This window comes from Rousettus aegyptiacus, unplaced genomic scaffold (genome assembly GCF_014176215.1).
Source record: "Rousettus aegyptiacus isolate mRouAeg1 unplaced genomic scaffold, mRouAeg1.p scaffold_m13_p_4, whole genome shotgun sequence".
Lineage (NCBI taxonomy): Eukaryota > Metazoa > Chordata > Mammalia > Chiroptera > Pteropodidae > Rousettus > Rousettus aegyptiacus.
The window spans coordinates 7,338,648-7,358,032 of record NW_023416307.1 but is presented as its reverse complement, the minus strand read 5'-3'; the positions used below and the strand labels follow the sequence as shown (position 1 = coordinate 7,358,032).

Sequence of the window (19,385 nt, the reverse complement as noted above, 5' to 3'; positions counted from 1 at the left end):
CTCAGGTGTAAGTGCTACCACTTCTAGTACTTCTAGGGTTTTTTCATGTGCAAATAGGGTGATCTCAGTACTTTCAATTGGAAGTACAGGTTGCAAGTCTTTGAAATCCGAACACAAAAAATAATAGGATGTCTTTCTTCCCAGAAGCAGTTAGGACTTTTAAACTTCTTAGTGGGCCAACATAAAACTCCAAAGCGTTACCATTCAGGCCTGCAGATATGAAATGGGATTTTCTTATTTTCTAAAGGCAGGAGCACAGAAACATTGCCCTAGATATGTTCTCCCCATCAAAACGATCTTGCCGCTGAGTATTAAAAACCAAGTAAAGTAGCTTCTCCTAGGGATGAGGATAAGGAAAAGATTAACAACTGCTCAGCACAATGAAACTAGGGCAGTTAAAAAATGTAACTTAGAAAAAAGCTTTGACAAGGCCACAAATCCTCCAACTGTTAACAGCAGGGCTTCCCTTGGCACCAGGCAGCAGTATTAGGTAAGTGCTTTTCCGTGCTACCTAAGGTACAGGTCTGACTTGGCTTTGGATGCCTTCACGTAATTGTTCTCATAACCTACAACTGTTTTTCACTTAAAACAATTTTAAGTGGAGAAAGTACAGGTGGCAAAACGTCCAGTCTACCTCTGCCCAGCAGGGGAGGTTAAAAAACCAGTAAAGAAAGGCGACAGGCAAGGCTTATAGGTTGCATTTAAGTCCTTAATGCTGTAAGACAAGCTTTTATATTACAAATGGTATCTTGATTTCTCACATTCTTTGGAAAAATTTAAGAGGATGGTAAGAAAAATACCAACCTTTCTAAATAAGTAACATCTAGGCAATCAGATAATGTATAGTACAACGGGTAATGCTAGGATCCAACTTTGCCCCCAGCAAAATTTCTTTACAAATTAGGGCAACGTTTATCCAGAAGCCAATGGCTAAAAAAACTTGATCAATTGAATTGGAAAACTAAGATTAAAACCAACATCTACCTTATGATCGAAACACTTTTAAAAATCAAAATTGCTACAAATGAAAGTGTTTTGCAAACTACATGTTTGTTTCCATCACATAAGTCTAATTTAGATCCCCACAGTATCAACAGCTCAGACTCTGATGGTGAACAGTCTTTTTCCACCTTAATGCAGTATATGAAGAATAGCACACATTAAAGTTTGTTACGAAAATAGAGTTTATTAAAAACATCCCTATTGTTTGTGGAGCTTTCACCGTTACCTCGTCTTAAATTAAAAAAAAAAAAAAAATAGAGAGCACTTCTAATTAACGATTTGTAAACTTTTTAAAGTCAAAACTTTTAAAAAGTTACAGCAAAAAGGGTAATATTTATTCATATTTTCAGTATTTTTTGTTATTTTGTAGCTATTTTTAAATAGAACGGAAGCAATCAAATTGCTTACCATCCCCCACCAACTACTGTGGGGCTGTGATATAGCGGGAGCAAATATAATACAGCATCTGTACACCTCACGCTCTACACTCCAGGAAGTGTCACTGTCACATTTTAGCAAATTCCAGTCTCTAACGAGGAGCCTCTGCTGCTGAGCCGGAATCCTTTTCGGGTTCAACGGTTGAGGTAGCCTCAGCAGGTAACTCTTCAGAAGGTTTTACGACTGCAGACTCCGGCTCCCCCTTATCAAGTTCTGAAGCAGTGTCTACATTTCCCACTTGGCTAAGGGAAGGTTCAACAATTTTGTTACCACCTGCCCTGTCTGTCACCTCGGGCTTTTCCTTTCCTCGGTTGTCTTCCTTCTCTCTACGAGACTCTCTATCTCTAGAATCTCTCTCTCTGTCCCGATGCCCACTAGAACGTCTGTTTCTCTCTTCCAAGTCTCTGTGTCTGTCCCGGTCAGGGCTCCTTCTTCCCCACTCTCTCCTTTCACGATTACTACTCTCTCTATCGTCATTACGATTCCCATACCGTTCCCGGTCATTTTCCACCCTATTTCCGAAAGATCTTCTTCCAAACCTTTCTTGGTCTCTACCTGAATTGAACTGCTGCTGCCTGTTATCATTTCTAAACGCTTGCGTTTGCTGCTGCGTGGGTGGTGGCTGCTGAGCTGGTGGTGGCTGCTGCGGTTGCGGTTGTGGCGGTGGCTGCTGCTGCTGCTGCTGTGGCTGTTGCTGCCTTCCGTCTCTGTCCTCAGGACCGCCCGGGCCCGGGCCCGGGCCCCCAAGCCCTGGCATTCCGCCAGGCCTAACGAAGGGGCTGTGTGGTGGAAAGGGACCTTTCATTCCATGAGGCGGAGGCATCCCAAAGCCCCCGGGGCCTGGCGGTGGACCTCTGTGCATCATGTGCGGCGGCATGGGTCGAGGTGGCATCAAAGGAAATCGCTGTAAATGAGGCGGAGGCATTCCTGGTGGGCGCTGGAGTGGGATCAGGCCAGGTCGGGCTCCAAGGAGGCCAGTAGACGGTGCCTGGAGCCCAATTACAGGACCAGGTGCAACTCCTTGAGTACCTACAGCAATACAAATAAAAATGTAAGTGAAAGAGAAGATGGCGTTGCGTTTTCAACAGTCTCCTGTGGAGCCTGAAGCAAAATGAAATTCAATCCAGAACCAAAATTTTCTATTGCTTGTGTCTCCCGATCATACAAATACTCGATACGAGGACCCCATAACTACCCATGGCAAGCAGTCTTAAAGAGAGACTATAGATTATGTAAAGATACACATGATTAGTATATTGTATCCTTGAGAAGCTAAGGTAGGTAACTGTCAAAATAAGCTGGAAAAGGAAATTGTAATATACCAATTTTTGGAAAGAATATGTCAACCTCCTAGAGCTTTATTAGTAGCTATTTACCACTCGACACACTTAAAACCCTGGAGAAACACAATGTGCTAAGTCCTAATGAGAGAGAGAACTGAACTATTCGAGTCAACCAAAGGTGACTTAGAGGTACTCTTAGAAAATTTTACACTCGAAGTCCCAATCTGACTTCATTACTAGAAAAAAATGAGGTCACTGACCAGAAAATCCAGTCAAGAGGGAGATCTCTTAGATTCCATGTCATTAAAATGCCTCATATAGTTATTGCACAGTAAACGCATTGAACGCTAATGCTCCCAAAGATCGGTACCCAGACGCAGACGTCCCTTTTCAAAGCACAGCGTGTGTGACTGCTGGGCTGAAATGGCTGCGTTCAGCCACTCGCTTTCTATTCACTTCTCTGAAGACAGCAAGACTGGTGGAAGCTGGTGCTGCTGAAAGTGACGGAGACCTACTGGCTTTAGTTCTCACTCACATGAGGGTCTGCTCACGTTTTAGTGTAAGAATTACACAAACTCAACAATCTGTCACTCGTGATAACACAGGAAAGAGGTAAGGATTTCTGACTTGGTTCACCGCTGAAGTAACAGAAAGCCATCGTTTTCTCTGTTTATTTTTCTGCAAATATAAACATCACAAGACAAATACTATACGACCAATAGGAGTTACTCTGACAATGGAAAACGTTCCAGTATTGTCGGACTATGCCATTTGCCCGTGTACTGCAGAATGGTCTTTGAGCAAGTCATGGTTATGACTATCGATTGCCAACGGTAAGAGAAAGGCTTGTGTGGCACTGATACAAAATGACCCAAGAGCACACCCAATACTTTAAGCAGCTTCATATTCCCCCCCGTGTTATTTCATATTTACATCTTGAATCACCCTCTCACTTGCTTTAGTAAACACTTAACTAGTCCTGTTTACTCCCAGATTTTCTATATAAACACTTAAAACTATGATAAAAATTTCTGCTTCAGGTTTTACCCCTCACAACGCGTGGTCCGGTCCTGTTTTGTCAGATTTTAGCACTGGGTAGTGAACCGAAAAATGTATGCGTCCCAGGTTTTAAGTCTTTCAACATGAACACTTACAAGCTCTGGTATTTACTGAAACCAAATACCGTCTTTAAATGCTTAAAGAGAAGTATGTTTGGTGAAATACAGTCTAACATAGGAGTGACCTTGGACTTGTGCCTCAAATGGGGATGATAATACCTACCTCTTGCTGAGATTAAATGGCATAAAATACAGAGGAGCTCAGAGCCTGGGACACACTCAAGCGCTGAAATCATTATTCCCCATAGGTTGACAGATAATAAATGTTCTAACACTAAATATCTGACTTTGCAAAAACAAACACGACATTTTTCATTTCCAATCATTAAGATGCCAATCGCAACCCGAGTCCCTCCTGGTCCCCCGCTATCCGCCGTAGTTTAAAGTCAAGCACTTTGGTAGCTGGGAGAATGTGAATAAGCTGAGCCTCCGTGTCAGGTCTAAAGGTGAGAAATGCTCGTCGCCGCAACGAGAAGGCAGAAAACATAAAATGATGACCGAGGCAAAGACCCTGCCCCTCCACAGACCCTAGGAAAATCCCGGACCATGAATTTAGAGAACTACCACCTACACTGTAGCGGATTGAAATAAAATGCAGAATTTTCTTCACATCATCTAGTGAACATTTACTACGTATACACCACAGTGGAACAACAAAAGTATCTAAGGTAAGTACTTGCTCTCACTTTTTAAAGGAATTGCACAGTCCCAATATTTGTAGGATTTAACGCAGAACAAACCCAAGGTTCATGTACCTAGGTATAGCCTCTTTTAAGAGGTATTGTACATAGAAGCATTTACACAAATCAAACTTTACCTTCCCACCAGCTTTTATTCAAGGACTAAAAAGACCAATGTTTCCTGTTATAGAGGTCAGTGTGGCACATTTGGGCATCTATCTATATAGGATTGAAGGGACAATGGCAAATATTTAAATAACACTAGAAAAACAGGAAAGAAGTTCGAAGCACTTTATAACAATAGAGTTAAGTTCAGATGAGTCTTTAAGAGGAAACAGTGACTCTTGCAGGGAAATGGGAAAAGTCCTATTCCTGACTTCTGCAAGATGGTCGGCTTTCTCAACCACAAACCTGACAGTGGCCAAAGGGTGCAAAGTCACCTCGCCCTTGTAGAGAAGAGAAAATGGGCAATGGTTCTTTCAAAATATACACCTGTCTCTAGGAACACATCTCTTAAGCCCTTGGCAACATGGTTTGGGGGTGCACATGAACTGATTTGACACGGTTGACATTTACCATCCCCACAGAACATGTTTCCTAGAAAGAAAAAACCATTGCCTAATTCATCTATTCTACACATTTGTGGTTTGGATTTGCTTTACATGTTATATGCTCAAATCCCTTCCCTCAACTGTAAATAAGTAGATTTCCTTTTACCCTTCGAAGACCAAAAAAAAATTTAGATTCCCAACAGAATATTCCCATACTGTCAAATACTGGTCTTCAAGCCACAGAAATGGCGAGACCGATGTTTTTTATTTTTTGTTTTGTGCTTATCTATAGTTGTTAAAATGTGTTCCTTTTATAATAAAAGTTATATTTCACTTAAAAATATATCAGGTGGCATAAGCCCCAGGTAGGGATGCTACCTGAATTTCACTTTATTTTCATTAGGAAAACTGACATGATGCATACACCAATGGGATATGGAATGAGTTACCCACGTCTAAAGGGCATTCAAGGCAATTATTCATTTTATCTGGAAGTATGATGTGCAACACCACTGACAAGTTTTCTAGAGTTACAAATTAAAAATAAATTCATTCACACACATAGTGAGCATCTGAGCTTTACATTATGAACTCATTTACTGTGCTGGGGCTATAAAGATAAGCAGAAGGTCGTACTTCCCCTTCTAACAGGACAAAGCCTAGCAGGAACAAATGTCACTTACTGTGGGAGTAGGCGCAAGCCAGGATGGTGACGAAGGTGGAACTGCTAAAGCTGATGTGTCCACATCTGAGTGGGTGCCCTAGGGGATGTCTGAACTGGGCGTCAAAGGAAGGGAACAATATACAAGGCCAAAATGAGCAAGGAAAAGCATGACTGGCCAAGAGAGCAGCAGCTCTGGAGAAGGCTCGGCAAGGCGAGGCAGCGAAGTGTGTCTGGGAACTGCGACAGAATGTCTTCTGAAGAAAACAGAGCAGATACTACAGAAGATGAAACTCACTACTGAAGCACCAAGAAAGGACCTGTGTCAATACAAATGACTGCCTGTCAAAAAATATGAGGTTTATGAGGCTGAGAAGGTGGGCCAGGGTAATTCAGAGGTCTTAAAGCCATGCGAAGGGACTCGGAGTTTTACCTAAAAGGAATGCGGAACTACCAAGGAATCTTTAGCAGGGATGATTCCATGTTCATTTTTGAAAGACCCTCCTGGAAAGCCGTGCACAGGAAAGCAAGGAGAGGGCGACGATGGAGAGCTGGCAGGCTCTTATTCCAACAATAAAGGGAATAGCGATGACACTGAACAGAAACAGAGGTGCTAGAGAGGAGGCAGAGAGGTTTAAGACATTTAGCGGGCAGAGTTTAAGAGATGGAGGATCAGCTCTCTGATTTGAATGACTGAGTGGATGGAGGCAGAGAAGCAATGCAAGAATTGAGGGAGAAGCCATTTTTTTTGAGACACGACAAATTACACATGGCGCTACTGCCAGTCGGAGGGATCGGGGTTAATCCGGTGGACACGTGGTGCAGACACTGATCACTGTGTGTCTCCCTAGAGCTCAGGGGAGGAGTCACGGTGTTACTCAGCATGCAGGCCAGATGGAAAGTGGAAGAGTTCACACCTGGGAAAATACCACGTTCGTCAGAAGACTCTATTTCAAAAATAGCAAAATTTTAAGGCAGACCAAAAAAGTGACAGCCCAAAACATCTGTATTCAAATTCAATAAGTAGAAAAATACACTGAAGTTGAACTCAAAATGACTAAGACTTAACTGTGGGTATTTCCTATGATGTGAAAAGTGTTTCACAACTAAAAAATAAAAGTCAAGATTTAAGGGGAGGTGCCATTGCTATCCAGAGCAAAGATGTCGAGAATTACATTTAATAAAAAAACAGATGTTAAAGGGGAAAGAGGGCGTGAGAGAGGGGAAGGCTGATACCCGTGGTTGGTGGCCAAAAGGGACCTTGAAATTGCCAAGAATGTAAACAAGGATACAAAATGTACGTACGAACGGCATCTTTAGAGAAAAATCACCAAGAATGTAAATAAGGATACAAAAGGTACATATAAATGGCATCTTTAAAGAAAAATGAAGACTTGGTATGTGAAGGGGGGGGGGGCAGGGAAAACATCCAAAATGAGGAGAAAAGGCGAGGCAGCTCTTCCATGTCCCCGCGGCCGCTGCCGCTGGGAAATCCTAGGGGACTTCCATCACAAATGATTTTACCAAATATGCTACTCTCTGACCCCCGGCCCGGAATAATCTTCAATCCCACTAGGGTTACCCCCAGTGCCCTCCATGTGTTTACCTTGCTCCTTACCTGCCTCCGAGTCCATGGCTCTCCCTCATCATAGCTCCTGGGAAAACATCAACACTTGGTTTCTACCTCATCTGCACGTGAACACGGCTGCCCCGCCCCCAACGGGAGGCCTGGTCTCCAACCGCTGGTGCTCCCTTAACTGTGGCCAGCAATCTTAACTTTCCTAGTAAATTCACATTCTCATATTCTTAGAGAGCTATTTCACATGTTCGCATTTCTCCTTAATCCTGTCTACTCTTAGCTGTTTTATGAAAATTTCAGTGGGATAAAATTCACACAGCCTACAACTCACCCATTGAGAGAGTACATTTCAATGGTTTTTAGTCTATTCAAAGTTGGGCAACCATCACGATCAACTTTAGAATGTTTTCATTACCCCAACGGAAATCAAATTTCCATTTATGTCTCCTTGAACCTGCCTCTTCTGGACATTTCACATGAACGGAGTCAGCATGCGCTCCTCTGTGACTGGCTTCTTTTGCTCAGCGTATCTTTTCAAGGTTCACCCACGCTGTAGCACATCTCAGGACAGGCGCACCTTGTTTTATTGAACTTCCCTTTACTGCGTTTTGAAGATACTGCTTTAAAAAATACACCACACGGAAGGTTTGCGGCAACCCTGTGATCACGTCTCTCGGTGTCATTTGCTCCGTGTGTGTCTGTGCGTCACATTTTGGCAATCCTTGGAGTATTCCGAACTTACTGTCATGGTGATCTGTGATCTCTGATGCTGCTGCTGTGCTGGCTTTGGGGTGCCGCGAACTGCGCCCATGTAAGATGGTGAACATAACCCATAAAGGCTGTTCTGACTGTTCCGCCCACCTGCAGTTCCCATCTCTCCCCCTCCTCCTTGGGCCTCCCTATTCACTGCGACACAACACGGAAATTCAGCCAATAACCCTACAATGGCTTCTAAGTCTTCAAGTGAGTTACATATCTCTCAATTTAAATCAAAAGCTGGAAATGATTCAACTTAGTGAGGCAGGCATGTCAAAAGCTGAAACAGGCCAGAAGCTAGGCCTCTTGCACCAAATAGCCAAGCTGTGAATGCAAAAGAAAAGTTCTTGAAGGCAATTAAAGATCTACTCCTGTGAACACACAAATAAGAATGTGAAACAGCCTTATCGTTGATAAGGAGAAAGGTTTACCGGTCTGATAAAGAGATCGACCAGTCATGACATTCCCTTGAGCTAAGGCTTAATCTGGAGCAAGGCCCCAACTCCCTTCAATTCTATGACGGCTGGGAGGAGAGGAAGCAGCAGAAGAAAAGTGTGAAACTGCTTAGCAGACTCTGGTTCAGGAGGTTTGAGCAGCCGTCTTCCTTAGATAAGCATGTAAGGTGAAGCAGCAAGTTATCCAGAGGATCTAGATAAGAAAATCGGTAAAAGTGGCTAAACAATAGATTTTCAATGTAGACAAAAACACCCTTATATTGGAAGATGTCATCTAGGACTTTCATAGTAAGAGAGGTCAATCTCTGGCTTCAAAGCGTTAAAAGACATAATGACTCTCTCAACAGCTAACACAGCTGGTGAGTATAAGGTGAAGCTGATGTTTATTTACCATTCCAAAAATCCTAAGGCCCTTAAGAATTATGTTAACTCCACTTTGCCTGAGCTCCATAAACAGAACAAAGCCCGGATGACAACGTATCCATTTACAGAATGGTGTACTGAACATTTTAAGCCCACTGTTGAAACCTACTGCTCAGAAAAAAAAGATTCGAAATATCATTGCTCATTGACAATGCACCTGGGTCAGTCACCCGAGAGCTCGGATGGAGGTGGACAATGAAATTCACGTTGTTTTTGCGCCTGCTCACACAACATCCATTCTGCAGCTCATGGGTCAAGAAGTAATTTTAACTTTCAGGTCTTACTTAAGAAATACATTTTGTAAAGCTACAGCTGCCATAGTGATTCTTCTGATGAATCCGGGCAAAGTAAACTGAAAACCCTTTAGAACGCATTCACCATTCTAAATGCCACTAAGAACATTCGTAAATCATGGGAAGAAGTCAAAATATCAACACTAATGGGAGTTTGGAAGAAGTTGCCGCCAACCATTATGGATGGCTTGGGGGTGGGGTTCAAGATGCCAGTAGAGGAAATAGCTGTCAATGTGGTAGAAACAGCAAGAGATCTAGAAGTGGAGCCTTGCTCCTTATGGATGAGCAAAGTGGTTTCTTGAGATAAAATCTACTCTGGATAAAGAGGCTGAGAAGACTGTTGAAATGACAACAAAAATCTGGAATATCACAAATTCTGGTGACAAAGCAGAGGCAGTGTTTGAGAGGGCTGAGTCCAATTTTGAAAGACGTTCTATTGTAGGTAATACGTTATCAAACAGCTTCGCATGCTACAGAGCAATCATTCATAAAAGGAAGAGTCAACTGAAATGGCAAAATTAACTAACATTTTAAGAAAATGGCCACAGCCAAGCCAACTTCCAGCAACCACAACCCTGGTCAGCTCTCACCACTGAGGCAAGCCCGTCCACCATCAAAAAGATTACCACTCGCTGAAGGCTCAGATGAGGGTTAGCATTTCTTAGGAGTAAAGTGATTTTTAGTTTAGGTATATACATTGTTTGTTAAGACATATGCTGTTGTGCTTAATAGACTACAATATAGTGTAAACAGAACTTTCACATGCACTAGGAAACCAAAAAATTCATGACTCACTTTGTTGAGGTATTTGCTTCACTGCAATGGTCTGGAACCTAACTTGCACTCTCTCTGAGGTATGCCTGTACTTCATTTCTTTTTATTATCAGGTAGTATATTACATTACATGGATATACCATACTTCATTTATCCTAGTTATCGTTAAAAAAAAACCTAATTTCCACTTACCTATCATCAAGCCTACCAATTTACTTGTATCCATATTACTACTTCCATTTGCAAACATGTGTTCCAAAAGCCTTTTATTCAAACCCTGCATCAAATCTCTTACCTACATTAAGGCTATCGACCTAGCAAATATCTCCTTTCTTGCACCAAAAATTTCCCCTCTGCTGGATTTTCTAATGAAGATGTAGTTTCATCCGTCTTTTAGGAATAAAACACCGTCCTCACTCTGCGTCTTTCAGCTATCACCTCATTTTACCGTTCCCCTATTAACAAATCTCAAGAGATGTCCAAAATCACTGCATCCATTTCTTCTCTTCTCATTCTCTCCTGACGCTATGTAATTGGGCTTTTGGACCCACCAGGCTAATAAAATCACATTTGTCAAGGCCACCCAGAAGGCTTGATTTCACTCAATCCCGTTGGCAAGTCTCAGCACTCTTCCTTGGCCCTTTGATGGCATCCGATTGCTGATCTTCCCCCTCTTAGGAACCCTCCACTTGGCTTCCAAGACACTTCCCACTACTTCTGTCTCCTGGCCTACTGGCTGTGGATTCTCAGTATCCTTTGCTGGCTTGAACAGTATAGGACAGTGATTTAAAAGCACAGGTGCTGGAGTAAGGATACCTCAAATCCAGCTCTACCACTTGTAGCTGTGACCTTGGGCAGGTCATGTCATCTTTTCATGCTTTGGTTTCCCCATCTACAAAATGGGGATAGCTGTACCTACCCAATAGGACTTAATGCTTAAATGACTGATTTATACAAACTCTATACATATGAAACTATGTATGCCTTAGTTCCTAGTACATTTTCAACCACTGAATGGTGACCTATTCCTGGGCTCATTCCTCTCACTACTTCCATATTTACATTTCCTTCTTAGGTAATCTCGCAGGCTCCAGCAACTTTGCTGATGACATCAGAACTTTTGTCTCCAGACTTTAGCAGTTGTTTACCTAACATGCACACCTGAATGTTAAAGTTAAAAACATTCAACTTTTTAACTTGATATCCTCCCTGCAAACCTGCTCCTTGATATTTACCCATCTCAGGAATGGCAATTACATTCTACCAGCTGAGCAGGTGAAAAACTTAGTTATTTTTAACTCCTCGCACCCCATATTTGTTATAAGGCAATTGTGAAGGTTCTATCCTCAAAATAAATTCAGAATCCAACACTCATTACTTGAGCTGTACCACCCAATGCAAACTGTTAGCTTTCATCTCCTTTACTACAAGGGCACCCAAAGTACTCTTTCCCACTCCTACCAGCTTTTACGGTCTGTTCTCCATGTAACAGCCTTAGTAATCCTTTAGAAAATGTAAATCGAGTTCTAACACTGTTCAAAACCCTACCAACCTCCCATTGCACCCACAACCTGGCCCTTCACCATCTTCTCTAAATGCAAGCCCCGCCTCTCTCTTCCCTTCCTCACCCTGCTCTAGCCACACCAGCCCACTGTGGTCCCTCAAGCAAGCCAAGTTCATTCTCGATCCACGTCCCTTTTGTTCATTTCTTGACCCAAATGTCTGTCCTTTGTTTACATGGATTATTTCTCTTTGCATTACCTTCCTTACCCTCCCTGGATATCCTATTTAAAATAGCGCGTCCCATGTCACAATCCCCCAATCCCTTAACTGTTCTCTGCTTTACTCTCTTCATAAAAATAGCTCCATGTGAAACTATGAATTTACTTATCTATGTCCCTACTAGTACATTCCAGGAAGACAGGGCTGGTCTTGTTCATTCAGGTATCTCTAGTTGCCAGAATGCCTGGCACACAGTAGGTAGTGAATAAACACATGTTGAACATATGAATGAATGGTGGTGGGAGAGGTGATGACCACACTCATTGAGGAAAAGACGCCTCTCAGCAGGGCAAGGACAGAGGCTATGAGATCCAAGCCTCTCCCCCAAGGTGGTGAGTCTCTTTCCACTGTAAACCTAACAAGACTTAAAATTTATTTTGAGAAAGGTTGCAATTTTCTTTCACAGGCTCCTTTTCTGTTCCTTGTTGCAGTTTCACCTTTTTGATTTGATCCCAATAGAATGTCACTGCGGTACTTTGCATGAATCTTAAACAAAATCTTCCCGTACAAGGAAACTACTCATCTCTTAACGATGAATGATCATCAAAAGTGGTTTTAAATTCCAGACCTTTCAGAAAGTTGAAATTACAGTAAAATCCATACATGTATTTCTTTTGCTTAGATTCACCAATTAATAACATTTAGGCATAATTACTTTGCAAAGATGCCCAAGGTAATTCTTATAGTAGGCACTGTGTTAGCAGCTGGAGGGAACGGAAAGAGCTAGTTTTCAAAGAATGAGACAAAGCGCATTTTAGATTACATTCTAAATATATTAAGACTGCTTTAAAAATTGTACTTAGAATGTGAGAGATTTTTAAAAGAAATTTGAGTTTTCAATTATATAATCCAGGTATACTGAGATATGTATGTACTTGCAGCATAGGGTACATTGTTTTGATCAAATCTAATACATGAGGACCAGAATTTCAAATGAAGAGAAACCAGAGACTTTAAAAATGACTTTTGTTGGTTTTTTTTTTTTTGCAAAATAATGTATAATAGGCTTTGTCATTTCTAGTCTGGTCATTCATAGACTACAGTTCATTCGCAGTTGGTTTTTAGAATTCCAGTTTGTATTCTAATTGCTATTTTCTATCATTGGCAACGTATAATAGCTATGACTTAGATTTAAAAGTTGCACTATTAGAATTGAGAAATTTGAAATACACGATTAACCTATCGCTGGATGAGATTATCTTCAGGGAATTTTATTTTCACTGTTAGCTGAAAAAAACCTTACCTGACATTCTTCAGAGCAGTATCTGTCTACCAGAACCAGGCTAGAGCCGAGTTTCTGCCCCTCCCACCTTCCTTAAGCCCAAAAGATGTCTATCATAGATTTACATTTAAGACACTCTAGGCTGGAGCTCTGCAGCCTAGGAAGGAGACAATGTGATAAGCAGTTTTCAACTTTCTGCACAGACCTTCCTCGTGTTTTATTTGAAGTGCTTCACCTTCAGAGAAAATATAGTGTATTTATGCATAAATTTGACCCAAGAAAAACATATGTTGTGGATTATTGTCTACTACACAATTATTACATATTAAGTTGAAGGCACTGTAATGAGTATTTGGGAACCATTTTTACTATATAACACTACTGGAATAACATAATACAATATTTAGAGTACCAAATTCAAATGTTTTAAAGCTTTCAAAAGAAGAACACTTTTATAGGATAAACAAGTGAATAGGCATTTTTTTGGTACCAATTCGAACACCTGGCAGTTCCCTCTAGCTTATAACCAAACACAGCAAAGTTCAAAATAAGAAAAAAATTAAAATATAAAAATGATATTAAAAATTAGATGTTATCATTAAAAAAAACTCCTGTCCAAGAATTTCTTCAGGTTTCCTTTGAATGTTATTCAGGCTAGTAGATTGGTGCTCTAATGTTCTAATTTAGTAAAAATTACCAACTATCAAAAAACTGAAAATTCTAGGCAGAAGAATCCAAAGCTAAGTAAAATCACCACAAATCAAATATCAATTTTAAATTACAGAAACTGATGGTAAAATCATTCATCTTCTAGGCAGTTTGAAGGATCATTAAACTATTGCATATAAGCAAACAAACCTGTTTAAGTATAAGAATTCACAAACCAATTCTGTCCATGTAATTTTTTAAAGTGTCCACATTTAGGAACATCAACATTTTCAAATGCCTACTGAGGCCATGCTGGAAAGTATGAAAGTCAAGTCTAAAGTACATCTAGCAATTCAAGCTACAGGCCACCAACCTGTGACTTTTGCTTTAAATCTTTGGTAACAAAAATATTAAGTATGAAGCGAACTTATAAATACCCAATTCTTATTTATAAATTTCACCATCATCTATAGCAGTGTGACAAAATTAGGGAGAGTCTTTGTATATTAATAATTAAATGTATCTGGCAAGGAAAGAGGCTTTAATTTTTCACAAAGAAATGAGTCCAACTTAGAATAATTTTTCCTTGAAGATATTTTGGCAACATATACTGGTAACACAGTAGAGATATGTAACACAAACAAACATTTTTTTTGTTATTTTTTTATTGTTTGGAACACCAAAGTAACCCATATTTCACATTTACAATAAACTTTTTAATAAAAAATATGCTGTACATCATATCAGATACATGTTATACAAGTTTTAAAAAAGTAAACATACACACGTATACAGTAAAGAGAATGAACTAAATTGCTATCATCTTTAATATTCCTCTCTTAAAGGATCAACAACTGCAGACCATTACCGTTAGCTTTTATAAAACCACCACTGTTCTATAGGCTTCGTGGAGTGTGAGCTACTAAAAATTTATTTCTTTAAAATCAAGTGATGATTATTACTGTACATCAAATAATTTTCTATTTTCAGATTATCAGTTACTAAAATAATCAGAATCTTTAAAAGATGGAGGTTTCGTTCTCTACAAATCTAGTGGTGTGGGCTACCTTGGCCCAGCCCCAGAAACAGGTAGTCACGATTCCCAAACTTAACGCCCACACTTAAGTCTGAGCATCAGAAAACTCTTTAAACCAAACCATTATTAAAGCACCGCACTGCCTCCGGCCAGTATAATCAGGCCTTACTGTAGATTTTTGGGAGATCTGTTAAAACATTTGTTTGGCTTTGGCTATTTAAAAAATACTGCCACATTTAAAAAATTAAGACCCAAGGAGTCAGTTAAGTCTCAATGATACAGCTGCCATTGTAAGAAAACTATATGAGTATCATTAACGGGATGAATACTGGTATCATGTTGTGCTATTTAAGTGAAATACCACTATGACCCACACATTTTCTCAGTAAGCCAAATGATGGAACTTTAATGTGTGAACTTACAATCTAGTCTAATTTACCGTGAAAATTTATAAAGCAACTATGCCAAGACAAGATTTATTCCTAAAACGTGTTACCTTTGCCAAAAAAAATATAATAATTTAAAGCAAATAGTTGAAATATAGTTTCAGAACTGCTAAGTATAAATATTCTTTTCTAGGTATTCTAAATATTGTCTCTGACATTCCTGGCCTGATAGACAGTTACTGTTCACTGAGGGCCTACCCTGCACAGGCCTCATGTCGGCTGTTTTATACAGAAGCCCACTGGATCACCACAGCATGCTGGCACATAATTTTTATTCCTTTTTTTTTTTTTTTTTACAGAGGAAGAAACTGAAATTTAGTACCATATCTGGCTGACTTCTAGGCTTAAAGTTTTCTGGTATAGCACATTTCTTTTTATTATCATTGTCATAAAAGAAAACATTAGAGCACCAAGAGGAAACTTGAAAGCATCTTAATTCTAGTATTCCATTGCTTAGTGAACAGTAGCAGTATCCCAACCTGTTTCCCAATCCTATTCAGCACATGTTGATTACTATCTCCTTTATGAAAAGGAGAGAATTCTGATTAGTCTTCTGGATAAATCTTCCCTTATTTGCATATACACTAAAAAGTCTCATTTCTTCAAATAGTCAAAATTCATGAATAGTCTTTTCAAGATTTCTAACTGAAGGACCATAGAAGGCTTTCCTTCTCATGCTTAGAACTGCATTTTGGTTAAAAGTGTTTATTTTAACAAGTTTTCATTTTTTTTTGTTATGTCAAATTTTAACCCTTCTAGATTTGAAACAGCCTTCAATATCTAAATTTTGTTTTAAAAGTTACAAAGATCATCAGAAGTGACTGTAAAGAGCCCTGCGCTGAATACCAGCCATCCTTCCACTTAACTCATGTAACAAATGTCCCTCCTCTCATGAAGCTTCCGTTCTAGTGGGGAGGTGAAGGTGCGGAGGAGGGACGGACATCCAAACAGGTATGCCAGGTAACATCGAATGCTAAGAAATTTATTTTCTAGCAGTGCTTAGCTTACTAAGTTGAATTTTAAAGCTCACCAACTTTCGATGTGTTTTGTTTCATGTGTTAGATGCAGTTTAAATTGTACATTTCAGTAGCGATAAGAAACAAAGGGCTGAGTCTTCAAGACCTAAATGTTAAATCAGAGGCAGGCTACTTATTCTTCAAGGTTGTTTGAAAGTAGTGGTTATAAGACTCTTGAAGATGATACCTTTTCACTTTTTCAATGAGTTTACTAAGCCCAGAAAAGAAGCATTAATGTATACAATTTTGTAAATAGTCTCAGGTGGCCTACTATTCATGGATGCTAGACTAGAAAACTGTACTTCAAAGAGAATTCATAATCAGGGATGTGGGAAAAAGGAAAAGGGTTGATCAGAAAATTCTACTCAACTCAGAATCTAAGGTTCTTGCACAATATCTTATCACAAATATGAAAATAAAACAAAACATTAACAAAACTGAGATTCAAAGATGTTAAAGTTTCCTGGCTGCTAGTCCAACATTCCTTCTACTATATTATCTCCAGTAGGGCACAGGCCTCATAAGAAAGCTCCTCTTTAAACAAATCATTTCCCACCATTATGACGACTGCTACTTCACTTGTGACAAATTTTAACCCCAAATCCTCTGTTACCATTACCCAGTTTGTGTAATAAGGAAAATAAAAATCAAGTTTATTATCAGCCTAAACTCGGTCTTGGAAAGGGCAGAAGACAGCATGCCATTTAAAAATAAATTGACTTTTATTATTATAAATGTAGTACATGCACAAAGTAAAAATTTCCAACAGTACTAAAAGGTGTAAGTGAAAAGTAAAAGTCCTCCATCACAAACCAAAGTCCCGCAGTTCTACATTTCAGAGGTAACCAATGTGCTCTTCACTAAAGTATCTTATTATGAATGCAAACATGGCACACACATGTACCTCTATAAAACACAATGGGCTCACAGGACTAGGACGCCATTGATACTAAGGATGAATTAACTACCCATTAGGAGAATCGAATGTTAATCATACTTGGTAATACCACTTCCAATACAATAATTTATTTATTTGAAAGATGGTCAGTACAAGTATATGATATATTAATTTATAATTCAAGCAAGCAAGAGTAAAGCCTCTTAAAGTTGTAAACAATCTAAATCGCACTTCCTTTAGTCACGGTAATTAAGTTATGGGTAGAGTATAACAGATAAACCATGGCAGGAGAAAACTGAGGGGTTACTGGGAAAGCATTATCTCAGGCTGTGCACCTGTCGCTCTGGTAACAAAGCCATTTTATTGCAATGTAGCAAAGATAATTTCTTTGCTAGCCCACAGAGAATGCTACCAAAGTCCAAGGGTTTTCGATAAATAAAAACTGACCCAGACAGGAAAAAAAAAACTATGCTGTCAAAGAAATGTTACATCTTATAAAGCTGGGATGTCTGGGGTTATGTCATTTATGGGCTTTGTACTAATTTCTTTCCACAGAGCTTAATCACTTTTCTGTACAAATTAAGATGTGCAAATCCAAACTTTTGTTCAAGACAGACAAACATGATTTCATCATCACGGTTGTCTCCGGGGCTACTCTTGGTAAAAAACCAAAGGCACATATTTAAGAGGAAGATCTTCCTCAAAGAAAAATATTAGCCCCAGACAACATTTTTACCAAAATTAGCATTGTATTTTTTTTTCTTTTTCTTTTTTTTTTTTTAAAAACTAACTTGGGCAGAGGGAAAAACACTAATGATAAAAAAAGTTAACTTACCAAGAAGTGAAACAGGCTGAGTTACAGGAGGGGTGGGTAGGTTCGTGGGTGCAGCAGGTGGCACGGCAGAGCCATACATTTTCACACTGTCACCAGACTCGGCGTTTCCTCTAGCCCCAGACACCACTGTTGGAATGGGATTTCCAATAGATAAGTCTTTTGTAGTGTCTTCATTTATACCAGCGATAGTAGCTAAGGAATATAATTACATCAACATGTGAAGCTGAATAATTATCTCCCCGGTCAACAATTCTTTTGCCATACTAAAGACCTTATTATTAGTCCAGACTCCCTCCTACTCCCGACTCCAAGAGGACAACTAAACACAAAGGAAAAACATGCTTACAGTTTGGGATGCTTATTGGTGGAGTGTGAGGAGGAGGAATGGATACTGGTGGAGTTATAGGAGGTGGGGGTCCAGGAGGAAGAAAACCTAAAGTAAGAGAAATAACGTCACCTTATGTTGTTATTCTACTGCAGCCTCTAAAAAAAGAATGTCTTCTCAAACAACTCAGTGTACCTGGTGGTAAATGCATTGGGTTGAATCCTGGACGCAAAAATGGAGGAGGAGGAGGAGGAGGAACACCAGGTCCGAAGCCGGGAGGGGGGATTCCTAGAGGCGGCGTGAAAGCGGGTGGCTGGAGAGCACCGACTACTGGAGGACCTGGCTGATGTGGTGGGACCTAGAAAGGAAAATGAAGCCACATATCTAGCTACTCTGCTACCCATATAGTGAGAAGAGACAAAGAAAATGTCTTGTTGAAAAAATAGGTATTTCTAAATTTGTGATTATGGGAATAAGTTAGAAAATAGGTAATAATTTCTATCTACCCCAAATGATAGAAATCAAAGTTTTGCTCTCTACTTTATGACAGCAAATTCACATTGTATTTCACCGGCATCTTTTAGTGTTCTGATAGAATACAATACGTTGAAAAATGTTCCATGTTCACGTAAGTTTGAGAAGTAAAACTGTAAGAAAATCTACCCAAGAGTTTTCACAGTGATTAAGATCACAAGTCCTAGGTATGAAGTGCCTGAAAACCCTTTTAACTAGCTTTGTGACTTTGACTAAGCAAGCTTACACTATCTAGACCTCGGTTTATTCATCTGTAAAATAAAGAAGTACCAACCTCACATGATTATGGGGATTAAAGAGTTAAAACACGTTAAGTGCTAGTGCCCGGCATTTAAAAACCAATAAATATTAGCTATTGTTTTAAAAAAATATATAATCAATTTTGACAGATCAGTCAGGTTTCTTAAATGAGTGCTGATACCACACTGAATCTTATTTAAAACCTGCCCTGGAAGGGCATATTCAAAAGGTCAACTAAAGAGTTACAATTTACGGAGTTCATTTATAAAATATCACAGCTAAATATGTATCAAAGCATGTGTTTTTCTTCTCACATTAAGAAAACCATAGGTATTGCTTCTGTGATAGTTCCTATTTATCTGATCAGATTTTATGTGAGAAACTGAGGAA

The 19,385-nt window shown here is 39.6% G+C and overlaps 1 protein-coding gene across 3 annotated transcripts in view; it reads right to left on the bottom strand.

The window, feature by feature from the left end:
- Positions 1-1,166: 1,166 nt before the first annotated feature.
- Positions 1,167-19,385, bottom strand: part of SCAF4 (SR-related CTD associated factor 4) — a 57,186-nt gene continuing 38,967 nt past the window's right edge. For 2 of the 3 annotated variants that reach the window (XM_016162385.2, XM_016162386.2), the window contains exons 17-20: positions 18,417-18,579; positions 18,243-18,329; positions 17,897-18,088; positions 1,167-2,469 (exon numbers count right to left, since the gene is read on the bottom strand). In XM_016162385.2, the coding sequence (XP_016017871.1) occupies positions 1,532-2,469; positions 17,897-18,088; positions 18,243-18,329; positions 18,417-18,579 (1,380 nt within the window). In that variant the 3' untranslated portion in view covers positions 1,167-1,531. The remainder of the gene's footprint in view (positions 2,470-17,896; positions 18,089-18,242; positions 18,330-18,416; positions 18,580-19,385) is intronic. The other variant, XM_016162387.2, reaches the window with a different exon arrangement.